Source organism: Blennius ocellaris (genome assembly GCF_963422515.1).
Source record: "Blennius ocellaris genome assembly, chromosome: 14".
Classification (NCBI taxonomy): Eukaryota; Metazoa; Chordata; class Actinopteri; order Blenniiformes; family Blenniidae; genus Blennius; species Blennius ocellaris.
Genome location: NC_137663.1, coordinates 17,725,147 through 17,738,560, shown reverse-complemented (window position 1 = coordinate 17,738,560; position 13,414 = coordinate 17,725,147). Strand labels below are relative to the sequence as shown.

The 13,414-nt window shown below is 40.0% G+C and overlaps 1 protein-coding gene across 1 annotated transcript; it reads left to right on the top strand.

Annotated features, from left to right (window-relative positions):
• Window positions 1–1,561: 1,561 nt before the first annotated feature.
• Window positions 1,562–11,590, top strand: LOC308139707 (gamma-aminobutyric acid receptor subunit rho-3-like; the record flags this gene model as incomplete). Its single annotated transcript, XM_080509209.1, has 9 exons — window positions 1,562–1,704; window positions 2,292–2,404; window positions 6,301–6,368; window positions 6,457–6,680; window positions 7,944–8,026; window positions 8,702–8,839; window positions 9,793–9,945; window positions 10,950–11,143; window positions 11,285–11,590. The coding sequence occupies 9 exons, from the start codon at window positions 1,562–1,564 to the stop codon at window positions 11,588–11,590; spliced, it is 1,422 nt and encodes a 473-aa protein (XP_080365335.1).
• Window positions 11,591–13,414: the final 1,824 nt, after the last annotated feature.

Here is a 13,414-nt window from a genome sequence, read left to right as displayed (position 1 = left end):
TGCGAGTGAACCAGGGTCCACGTGCACGATTCTTTAAGATGACATTGCTCATGTCTGCCCTCAATCAACTGTAATACCAGATTAAAGGGAGCAAGCCACTAGAGGCATGCTGTCAATGTTTTGATTGTATTGTTGATTCAGCAAACATTTTATTTTTATTTTAAATTACTGGCCTTTGTTCATTACAACATTATATCAAAAACACATAAAATTATAATTTTTTTCTTCTTTTACAATTTAAAATATTTTGCATGTATTTTCAATTGTGCAAATTTGATAACATAGAAAAAGGATTGATAAAAAACTGTCTTTTTATTTGCTTGAACAATATAAGGTGCCTGAGGTCTGAGAGCCACAATAATCAGACTGAAATGTTCACTGCTTCTAGTTGATGCACTGTTGACATATGGTGCAGTAAAGGATAACACACACAGCTTCACTGACAGATTAATCAGCTGAAACTAGCAACATTTACTGAGCTGCTGCATCACTTACAGGTGTTACTGTGGTGAAAGGCTCCTTACAACCAATAAACAAACCTGATTTCAATGTTTCACAGAGTGGATTCAATTCCCTTCTCATGTGCCAGTGTGTGTAAAAGTTGTTTTTCTACAGTTTTCCTTCCTTTTTTACAAACATTATTTGGGCAATCTCTACAATTTGTCTGTTGATCGGGGGTTTCTGTGTCCTGTGTTTTTAGAATAAGGGCTGAACCACAGTCCGGCCAGCAGGGAGGTTAAGATTTGACTATAAGGTCACTAAAAAACATCAGCACTTGCTGTGCCGGTGATTTTTGTTGTTTTTTTTCAAGTTATGAGCGGTTTCTAAACCTGAATCATGCCATCTGCTTCAAATGCTGAACTTTCATGAGCCATGAGTCCAGCATTTGTAAATGTTGAGCAAACATGTGTTTGCATCAGGCTCCTCTGGATGGCATCATTTGGGTCCTCCCACCAGCACAGAGTGCAACTCCAGGGAAAATCCTCCACTGCGTAAAAGTAGGCTACAGGCTTTTTATTTTTATCTGGTCAGAACGATGATGAAACTGCTGGTTGTATTAACCCCCCACCCCCACACCCCCCCACCGCCCTTCCCCACCCTCTGCTGCCTCCAGTTTGTAGGTTACTGAAAGATTTCGCCAACCGCAGAAAAGAAGATTAGTGAGGAATTAATGGTATTCCTTTGTCATTATTGGAATAAATTGATATTTGGTTTTAAATCAGAGGGTGGGGACAGCGGGGAGCTGCCGTAACATGTTGTGTCAGGAAACGTAAGCAAAGTGATGGCACAGTGACAAGCAAGCTCAGCCAGGGGGGATGCCTGCGCGCTGGAGCTAAGCTCTGGATATCTCAGCTGATGTTCACCATGTTAGAGGAGATGAGTGCGCAGGATAACGCAGAAGTGTCTGGGCGTGTGCGTGGCGGGGACAGAACGAGCGCTGCCGCTGGGACATGGGCGTAGTGGTAGGGGACGGGGTCAGCCGTGGCATTCCCTGGGCCGGACACTGACCAAGAGGGAGGGACGCTCGGGTTCCTCTCGTCTTTCCAGCCCCAGCCTCACCATGAGAGTGGCCCTCCTGGCCTTAAGACTGATGTGCTTGGCCTGGTTCTGGCCCGTCACCCAGCTCAACAGCAGTCACTTTCCCAACAAGAGGAGGCACAAGGAGCTGTATGTCGGGGAGAACACCAAACAGAAGCATGGAGGGTGAGTCTTACAATGAATCCTTGAGTCCCTGGAAAATCTCTGGCTTCTTTCACTGTTAGTTGGGTTTTTTTCACATCTGCCATATTGACGTTGTTGGTGTAAAGTGTGTTTCTTTATGGTGTCACCAACGTGGCTATATAATGCTCATTGGAACGGGTTTCAATACACAGGCCCCGCAAAGGATCATGTGACATCAATATGCACCAGAATTTACTGTTGATTGGTTTTTGAATGGAAAAATGTTAATTTTCATGCTTTTTTTTTTGTTAAAGTTATGGTTTGTTTCTTTAAAGATTGCCAGAAAAAGCAAGTTCAAAGTTCAGGTGATAGGTCAATGCAGGAAAACGGTTTCAGGCAAGAATCCATTGTGTCGCCCAGCCAGTTTGAGAAGTGTGAAATTAAATTGACTTCAGTGAAAGCAAAAGACCTCATTTCAATCCAGCCTTTGGTTTTAATCAGGGAGCAAAAGTCCAATTACCCATCACTAACTCCTTCAACCAGATGTCACTGCTGTTTCAAGTGGGCCTGTGTTGGTGAGAGACAGACTGAGACTTTACACAAGCTGCTCTCGCTTCTCTGTTTTCCAGAAGAGTGGATCTCAAGATGAAAAAGCTGGACAGTACCAAATCTCTACTAATTAAATCTGAGCAGCTGCTTCGCATTGAAGAGCATGACTTTGCAATGCGGCCGGGCTTCGGCGGTGAGTCACACACCTCATCCGTTCCATCATTTCCCCGTTTTCATCCTTTTCACTTTTTTCAGATTATCTGTCGCAAACATGTGCTTTCCTGGTAACTCAGTATGGTTAATGTAGGTTACTGTGTTGTCTTTGGTATTAGGCCTCCCAAAAAAAGCCTTGGTGACCTAGATTGTCTGCTGCGTGAGACAATGACTGCAGACTGTAGTGCGGGGGAAATAATCTGAACTGTGCTCCTAATTCCGTCTGTGTCTGTGCTTCTAAGCACAGGTTTGGATTTAGTTTACACTCTTTGCTTGTGGGAACTTGCTCAAGTAACCGAGATCTGAAAAATACAGCAACTGCTGGATCTGTTCTTGTAAGGGAAGGGAACATTTATAATTCACCCATCCATCTTCTATAACGCTTAATCCTGTTCAGGGTGGCAGGGTGCTGGCGCCCATCCCAGCTTGCTATGGGCGAGGGCAGGATACAGTCTGGACAGGCCAACAGTCCATCACAGAGACAGAGGACCACACACACACACACACTCACATTCACACCAAGGGGCAATTGAGGGTCAACGTTTCTAATTATTATAGTTGTATTTATTAAATTATACCCATAATTTCTATTTTCACTACGATGTTAAGTCTCCTTTCCTTTAAAACTATTCTGATTCTGATTCTGATTCTGATTCTGATTCTGATTCTGATTCTTTATCAGTATTGCAGCTTCATCTTTTATTAATCATCCCCGAACAAGTAATAACCCTGAGAGAAGTGAAATCGATTGATGCAGCGATACCTGCAATTAACATAGTTTTTGTTTCCTCCCAGTTATTAGAAATCAAGGCTCTTGAGTGGCACCACTGAACTACAGCACCTGTTCATGAACCAGGAAAAAAAACCTCCACCCGACATACATTGCATGCATGGGGCCTTATGACTAATGACAACAGAATGACTATTTATGTCTGTTTCACAGTATCGACTACTGTGAGTTTTTCTTTATGAACAATAGAGCTTACAAAAGCAGCAAAACTGTTTTTGTTGCGTCATGTCTCTTCCAAAGGTGCGCAACTTCCCGGTTCACACGCTGTGCAGTTCTGAACTCTAATTACATGTTTCATTTCCGTTTTAGATGCACACCTACAAACACATCCTGTGATGTTAGCAGCCAGCAATTTAGTTGCGAACACTTTCCTGAGCGGTGAAGGTCAGCTTGTAAATGAAGGTTTGATAGTTCAGATCAGCCGAAAGCCCCATGAGCAAGACCTCCAATCGCAACGATTCAGATTGCGTCAGGAAGAGCATCTGGTTAAAACTGTGTCCCAAAATCAAACACTTGGGTAACAATCACCCCCAGTGACATATTAATAATTTGTAGAATCAACATTTTATTTGGAATTTGATAAAACGGTAACTTTAAATTTTTATTTTTTTTACAAATCTAGTAAGAAAGTCACTTTTTCTTAATTCTACCTCCAATCGTTTACCATTAAAGGCACAGGTTTATAAAATGAGCTGTAAAAAAAAACAGACCAAAGCTACTAATTTATACCTGAATAAAACAACCCCACTTTATACAATTTTTAGGTTTCTTATATGATTTTCTAGTTTTGGGATTTGTATGTCTCGGGTCATGTTGGCATATAGATTTTGAACATTGGCGTGCTTGATTTGATAAAGAAGAAGACACTTTTAGTATTGCATATATAACTTTTTTAATGTATTTAACATTTCAAGATTATCATTTTATCATAGTATGAGTCGTTGTCACACTCCAAACCACCAAGGGTCAGCAAATAGACCATGTACCCTAATGATACTTGCTCTGTGCTCATTCAGTCCTGCACCAGTGGCAGCCATCTCGTTTAGTGAAATAAATCATGAAGTGATCAGAAATAATTCAACCAAATCGTGCAATGACAAGACTTTTGATGAATGATTGGTTAATCCCAGAAAAACCTTTTCATCATGCAGAATGATGGAAAATGTGTATCTAATGGTTTAGCTGATCGTTTTTCTCACTATTATGAATCGTGTTACCTGATTACGTTCATATATCTGAATATATGTCTTAGAAGATTGTAATGTGTAAAAAAACAACAACAAACAAACAAAAAAAAAACTCCCACCATAATGTAAGGACAGAAAAATCAGGAAATAGAAACTTGTAGCAGTATCTACAAACTGCCCGGCACCAGCAGCCTGACATAATCCCTCTCATTGATCTACTCCCGCAATCATGGACTGATGGTTTTGAGTGCTTGCCTTCATTAGGTAATGGCACAGATAGAATTAGAAGTTTATAGTACACATCATACGTTGACCATATACTGCCACTGGTGATGACATAAGAACCGTTCCATTTAATATACACTGCATTTCACATCTATGTAACAATGCAACACAGTGGTGTTTCACGCTGTAGTCAAACAATAAAAAAAAAAAAAAATGTTGAGCAATTGTTTTCCTTCATTGCTCAAACACATGCCAGCAGTCCTCAATCCATCATTGTTATTCGGTGAGTTGTAAAACAGGCAGCAGAAAGAAGCACCACCCCCCCCCCACACACACACTTTTGTTCCTGCTCTCAGCCCTTTAGTGCAGTTCACACTTTCTTCCAGTCATTTTGATTTATGTAATGTCATGTCGTGTCGGCTAAAATGCCAACCGCTAGATCGTTGGATTGTCTGAGGCGGAACACGATCTGAAATGAATGTGTCGGTGTTGTTGTTGGTAATCTGCAGGATGCTCACAGGGGATCATTTTTGTCCTTATAGGTTCATGCAGTCATATCTGGTTATGCCGACATAACCGGCCCTGCAAGAAATCACATGACGTCTTTTGTGTCAGTAAAAGGATTTGCTGGCTTGTTTTATTTATTAAGGAGTGTTTGTAGGATGTAGAACACAAAGACATAGTCAGATAATAATATCTGAGCACAAGCCACTGCTGCCTGCCACCTCTCACTTCCTTTCTGCTCCAAACGGTTTTTAAGATTGAAAAAAAAACCACCTGAAAAGTAAGGAAGAATATTTGGTAATATCATTAATATTCACTCTGTTATTCACAAAGAAAGTAGAAGCCACCTGAATTAGTTTGAAATTTCTCAGTACACTGAAAATATGTTGTCACTCTCTTGAAGATACAGGCTTGTTTTGTCACTTCTTTCAACTCTATTAAGAGGTTAAACCAGGTATATGAGTTACCCTTGACGAGACGTGCTGAAATGTGAAAGTCATCAATAAGGGCCATTTTGCCAGTCAAGCATTCAAGTAATTTAAAGGCTCCTCATCACAAAGTTCTTCAGTGATTACAGTAACACAGTTCACCCTTACTCAGAGTAAACATTAAGACACATGAGGAGGCTTAAACAGACGTACAACCTGATTTACCTTGGTAGGAAATTGTTTGTTAAGATTATTTCCCCCTTTTTATTGGAAAATATCTTTCTTGATAGTTTTGATGAATGATAACATTTCTAGATTTTGTTTTCTAAAAGATCAAACCTGTGGCATTTTTCTACAAATCCTCACCATGATGACATTTAGTGGGAAGTCAAATTAAGTGAAATATGATACAAACCATATGGTTTGAAGTATTTTATCTGAGCTTCATGAGTGAGTAGCAGACTTACAGAGGTGAGGACGAGAATTATTGTCTCATCTGGGATTCAAACCTTTAGCAGCCAGCTGTGTGAATTTAGGCTCAATGATACTGGAATTTAAAATGACATAAGAGAAACCACAAACTGACGAGTCATGCTTAAAAAGCACATTTATTTGTTTATTGACTTATAGCTCAGGGATTAACACAAACATAAACTATGGCAGATGTGCGGACTGGTAATCCATATGAGATGTGATCCAAATGTTGCTTGAAGCTGATCCAATGACATCTGACCCTCTGCAGGTTCAGCCATCCCTGTCGGCATCGACGTCCAGGTGGAGAGCATTGACAGCATATCTGAAGTGAACATGGTACGAGCTTCTGAGATTTCGGAAAATAACATAGAAAGAGTCAGTGTATCTGCTGGGCTTAATCGTCGATGTTGTGCTTCTTCCCCAGGACTTCACCATGACTCTCTACCTGAGGCATTACTGGCAGGACGATCGCCTGGCCTTTCCCTCCAGCAGCAACAAGAGTCGAACCTTCGACTCTCGTCTCGTGAAGAAAATCTGGGTTCCAGATGTGTTCTTCGTCCACTCGAAGCGTTCTTTCATCCATGATACCACCACGGAGAACATCATGCTGAGGGTTTATCCTGACGGAAATATCCTCTACAGTGTCAGGTGATTGATATAAAGTCCCTAAAAGAAATTAGCTTCAAAGAAGGGACAGTGAAAAGTGTCACTCTGTGTCACTAATGGCCAATATGGACTATATCAGAGTCATGGAAATAGCAAGCTGAAGCTAATGGCTTAGTTCTTTTCCTTGAATTGTTAAATTCGAGGATTTCTTTTTTTTTAGTCTTTGTAGTTAGTCAGCTAACTAAGTGGTGGATATTGAACCACATTCACTCTATAGCTCATCAGCCACTGATTAGACTGCTTACAAAGCTGATCACACTAATAAATGAATGGATCAGCGTCAATATAACAAGGTTGCCTTTATATGGAGCAACAAGCTAATTTCACACTTTTTTCACTGAATACAAACCAATTCCTAAATCATATTCTGCCATGGCTCTCGGAAGCGTTAACCTGTTGACAAAAAGTTCCAAGCATCATTAATGCCCAGACAATGACTCGCTCATTTGTCTTTTTGATTGTTTTTTTTAAATATTTTACAGTATAGGTATTTTCTGCACATATGTGGATAGAGATAAATGTTTTCTTCAACAGTCTTTACTGTAGTCCATAGTTCTCAGTAATTTCCTACTCACATTTTTTTGTCATCAATCTCAGGCGTCAATTGATCAATAAAAGGCTAGAAAGCTTTTAATTGAGATAAATAATGTCTGAAACCTATGGCAGATTTGACCAGCTAAGTAACTCGCTGTAAATCAGAACATAAACATGTAAGTAATTATAGAAATAGCTCAACTATATATTAACTTACTAAGAATGCATCAAATGACTTCAACAAATATTGGATTGTGTCAGTAAAAGGTACACGCAAAATCAAATCTAAACCTCTTTCTCCACTAAGATTAACTCTGTTTGTAACATTTGTTAAGGTTTCAAATCTCCAATAGACTCAAACAATAAAATAGTCTTCATAAAGAATTTATATAAGATGAGCTATTATTTGAGGCTTTAGTGAGGAATAGGAGGAGCTGGACAGACAACGTTCATCATATCCATTACAGCCACAGATGTCAACAATATGCCGTCATCTCTGCTGGTCTGCTGGACTTCAGCCACAAACGGCCTGACACATAAGTACCGAATGCAGTGTAGCTTAATCTAATCTTGACGTCCTGCGCGCTGGTTTACTAAGGTCACCAAACGATGCATATGACATGCTTTTTATTGAGTGGTTGCTGTATTTGTGTAGATTTGAGGGTTTTTTGTTGTTGTTTCTGTTTTTTTTAACTTTAAGCTGTGTTTTAGGATCACTGTGACTGCACTTTGTTCAATGGACTTCAGTAGCTTCCCTCTGGACACACAGAACTGTTCTCTGGAGCTGGAGAGCTGTAAGTATCAACCTACAGACCCGTCACTTCCCCTTTAAAAAGTCCCGAGAGGACATCCAGTGTTGTTTCAAACGTTAATTCCTGCTTTAGATGTGCTTTCCCTTCCTTGATGTATTTTGCTCGTAAACATGTTATGCAACATTTTTTTTTTTTTTGCTGCTTTGTAATTCAAAGCTTTTAGTTTGTTAAATTATTCAAATGCTACCCAAAAGTCAAACGCATCACAAGATAACATCGAGCACAATACAGTTGAGGCAGAAAGCCACTCTGTGCAGCTCTGAGCGCATTAGCATCCTCCATGAACACACAGCAACTTTTTCTTTGCTCGTAGTATCATAATCCCCAGTCAGGTCAATCTCTGTCCATTATACATGCCTGTCTTTCTGACGCAGGATTTGCTTGGGATTATTTTTAGAGTCTGAATCGCTGCAGAGTTTTAGGATTCCTTTGTCTTTCGAGCCTCTTTCTATCTTTATTTCTTGTTGCAAAGCATTGCAAGTATAAAAACACGGCTGCTGATCTCAGAAGAGAGGCTGGAGTCCCCATTCTGCGAGCTCCCCCCTCTCCGCTGAGAAAATAAAATAAAATGTTACATGAATCTTCCAAGAGAGACAATGTATGTGAAGGTGTCCACCCCCTCCGCCCCACAACCCCTCCTTCTCTCCTCTCTTGAAGATGCATACAATGAGAACGACTTAATGCTCTACTGGAAGAACGGGAACGATTCATTAAGGACTGACGAGATCGTGCTCTCGCAGTTTTTTGTTGAAGACTTCCAGCCTTCCTTTGGGCTTGCCTTCTACAGCAGTACTGGTATGTGAGGCTGGAGCCGTGGGCCCCTCTGAGCTGTATCCATTTTGGAAACAACCAGAGAGCTCCTGTGCCCTAAAGTTTTTTGTTTGTTTGTTTGTTTGTTTTTTTGTCTAGTATGGAAAAGTTTAGGATGTTTACATAGACTTGCAGGATTATTTTTCACCTTCATATTCATATCAGACTATCTTCTTCCCACTGGTCATCTCCAATCTGTTACCAACTATCAGTAATGCTGTCAGTTTAAACATCCTGAACTTTCACTTTAAAGGAATAGTTTGGCATTTTGGGAACTGGGCCGAATGTGACAGAAATGAACTCCATCACAGATGACAGTGACTTTGGTCAAGACTATGTAACAGTTTTTTCCAGTTTCTTTTCATTAAGCTCATTAAACAGTTGGCTGCAGCTTTGCTTTAACTGTACAGATATGTTATGTTACAGAGTTCTACCAATAAACTCTGCTTCTGAGGAAAGAAAAATAAACACAGCTCTCAAAACGTGCTAATCAATATGTTTCTGCAACGATCTTCGTTAATATAAGTCTTTTACAGCTGAATGACCAATAAGCCCACATCTTTAAAATAAACAAAACAAAACAACCCACGCCTGCTTGTGGCGTCACGTTCTGAGAAGAAAACTAAGTAAGCAGCGAGGGGATTTTCGTCTCGGAGTTAAATAATCTTGTGGGGACCTATCGGCTCCAAGAGGATGTTATATAACTTCAGCTCTCGACAAATCTGCCCGAGAAAATAATCACTTTCCCATCTGAGGTCTAGGTTCTTGCTTTAGGTTCATCTTGTACTTTCTTAGATTCATGGCTTACGCAATGCTATTTGGGATGTTATTTTGCAACATTTCCCAGAGTGATACAGTATTCTTGTTTCCTTTGGCGACTTGTTGTTGCTCGTCTGCCGGCTCCGCCTCCACTCACTGTCTGCTCATCTCTGTTTCAGGTTGGTACAACCGGCTCTACATAAACTTCATTTTAAGGAGACATATCTTCTTCTTCATGCTTCAGACGTACTTTCCCACCATGCTGATGGTCATGCTGTCCTGGGTGTCTTTCTGGATAGACAGGAGGGCCGTACCTGCCCGTGTCTCTCTGGGTATTGAAATGATGAGGCAATAAGGCCAATAACACATGATGTCCAGGCTGTAACCTGCAAAATATAACCATGCCAAAAATACATTTACTCAATAACTTGTTCCTTAAGTTTCCACAAAATAGTACAGAAACAGCACAAAAAGCCATTTTTTAATACAGGAATATTTTTTGACATTTTCAAGTTTGTTAATAGTCAAAGCAACAATTAAACATATAGCTATTTCACAAAGAAGTTGAGACTTGTTTTATCCATTCAAAAACCTTAATTTAAAAATTACAATTTCAAAGTTACTTTTTTTTTTTAGCCAGGCACAGTGCACCCCAAGCCGAAAGAAGCCTGGTCACCTCATGAAGTCCATCATTCTGAACAATCTCTCAAATTATGATTCAAGCATCACATTCAACACACACACAATTTCCAGGTCCGCTCATTAACCTGTTACAGGGCACACTTCCAAATACTTTGAAATTCAATATTTAACAACACATATTTCCTCCCCTATTATGTGGCAGTTATCAACACAATTGTCAGTGTAGAAGAAACAATGAAGAAACGTGGGAGTTACCAAATATGCTCACCTTCCTCATAAAGGGTTAAAATAAAATATACGAGCGACCTGAATCCACCTGAATATTGGATATATTTCAAGAGCGATTCCAAAAGCAGTGACTTTTTTAATAATAAATTGTCTTTTTCCAATAAAGTTATATTGATGTTAGTTTACATGTTCATCAGATTACTCTTTTCTTTTTTAATCAATGATTATTCATTCTAATAATCAATTTTCCGTGGTTTCTGTCACTTTGGAAGTTTGCTTGAGCTTCTAATTAAATTCTGTAAGATGTGCAGTTAGTTATTGATATATATCAGCTTTTGTTTGTTTCTTTCATGTCCATCACAGCAGCAGAAATTTTGACAATCTGAAAAAAAGGCCAAAATCGTAATAGTTCTACATTAATTAATTGTGTTTGAGAAGCAGTGGTTTTAAAACTCTCTGTATCCAGGTATCACCACGGTTCTGACGATGTCCACCATCATCACCGGTGTCTCAGCCTCTATGCCGCAGGTGTCTTACGTCAAAGCCGTGGACATTTACTTGTGGGCAAGCTTCTTGTTCGTCTTTCTGACGGTCATCGAGTACGCCGCCGTCAACTACTTCACCACAGTGGAAGAAATGAAGAAGCTCAAGAGGGCAAAGGTCATTCATATTCACATTTTGTGACCTGTAATGTCTTTTTAAACCCTGCGCAACCTTCCTGACCCACAGAAACCAATATGCAGCAATCTGGCGGTTCGCCAAAGCCTGACAACATCTGCTCTACTCTCTCTGCTGCTGCAGCTCCCCAGCTCCTACAACGCAACGACCCAGGCGATGGTCTTCGATGGCTGTTTCCACGACAATGAAATTGACCTGACGTCGTTCGCCGACGCGGCCAGCACCCCAAATACAGAGAGGAACACGCAGTCTCGAAACTCGACCGTCTCTGGACCCACAGAAGGCACCAGGCTCCGTCGCCGGCACCCTTTGAAACAGAACCTTAGCTTCATCATGAGCAACAGCTACATGATTGACTCGTACTCCAGAGTGTTATTTCCCCTGGCTTACCTGCTCTTCAACATCATCTACTGGAGTTTATATGCATAAAAACAAACAAACAAACAAACTGTGCAGCAGAAGAAACCGTATTCTTTCAGAGATACAAAAAAAAATGTACATAAACAAAGAAATCACATTTCTCTAATGGGATGTAATCTCATGATGTCCAGACCTCTGAAGTGTTCAGTGGTGACCTGGATAAAATCTATATATTCTGCAGGGAGCGGCTGGTATTGTTGTGACTGTTTCTGCGAGTTTCTGGCATGCCTGTTTTATAACGAGGTGTTTTCACCAAACACCTACTTACAATTTCACAACGATATATCAATATTTCATGAGATGCAAAATAATTTCTTGAAACACCATCAAACGTCTGAAAAAAATAAATATATGCTCAAGACATATTTATTTTTCTATTAGTGGTGTTGTTTCGACTGTCATCAATCATTTTCCATCTGGTGTTTAAGTCTGTTTATCAGTAAAAGTAGAAAACGATAAGCGTGAATATTTGCAGGGTATACCATGGGTATGCTTCAAAAAATGCCATAAACCTCCATCCTTTCTACAGTTTTATCCAGATCACAATCGCGTGAACTGGATATAGACGGCGGGGTTCACCCCGGACAGATCAGTCCATTGCTCAGGACAAACGCTGAAAGACAAATAGGTTTAATTAACCTCAAATTCAAGTTTGTTGACTGTTAGTAATACACTAGAGATAAGCAAGAAAACATGCAAACTCCACTCTGAAATATGAAGTATGCCTCAAGTTCTTTTCAAATGGTTTAATATTTCCAGGCATTATTAAAAGAAAAAAAATATATGAACTGCTGAGGCCACTTAACGGTGAGTTGATTAAATTTTAATACTACAGGTACACTATATATAACAAAAGTCAATGAAAAGCTCAGCATCATAAGGTTTTGGCTTCAACTTTAAAAGAAGATTACGGTTAATGGTAAGGAAACCAAGTTTGATGAGTTAAACCCACATTGTATTATTTTGTTTTTTTAACAATCAGTAGTTCGATGACATAAACCTTCAAAACAATGTGTCACATGTGTGACCCATCTACAAAACATCCCCACAAAGGTTAAGCACAGTGGCTGTAGTCTGCTTTGATGTGTGGAGGTCTGACTCAACAAAGGGGGAATTTACTTCTCAGGTTTATCCGTGTATTGTCGGCACGGCTGTCTGCCAGCTGACACCAACCATCGGAGTACATGTACGACACAATGACTTCAGACAAATGCACACAGAGGACACAATAGAGTACGGGAGGCTGGCAGAAACTGTTTGTGTTGCCTTGTTTATCCTCTGAACTAACAGGTAGTAAAGCACATATTGGTTGGGGCTACACCAATGAACAAAAAGACAGAGAAAGCAAAAGCAGGGAATGACAGAGGAACTAAATGCACAAAAACTTACAATATGTATATTGCTGGTGGAAATGATGCAGGACTGATAAGTGGATTGAAAGCAAGTGAGCTGATTGTGTAACGCAGAGGAAAAGTAGGAAACCGGTGACTGAGATGCTGGAGACACCTGGTGGATGAAAGAGGTAATGCACAGGAAACAACATTGCTCAGAGCTAAAGTGCCACACGCTGTCTGCACCTAATTGTACCTGTAATACTGTTCAGAGATTGCATGGCTGGCTATATAACAAAAAAAAAACCAACATATTGTGATATAGTCAACAGTGGTTTGTCCTCCTATGATAACTAACCACCAGTATTAAGAGAGGAAATGATAAGACAAAAACAGGGAGATTCAAAAGCAAGCCGATTCTAGAATAGAATGGCAATACATTATCAACCTCAGAAGGAAATACCATATCATTGCACTGTTACATTAGAATGTACACATGTGA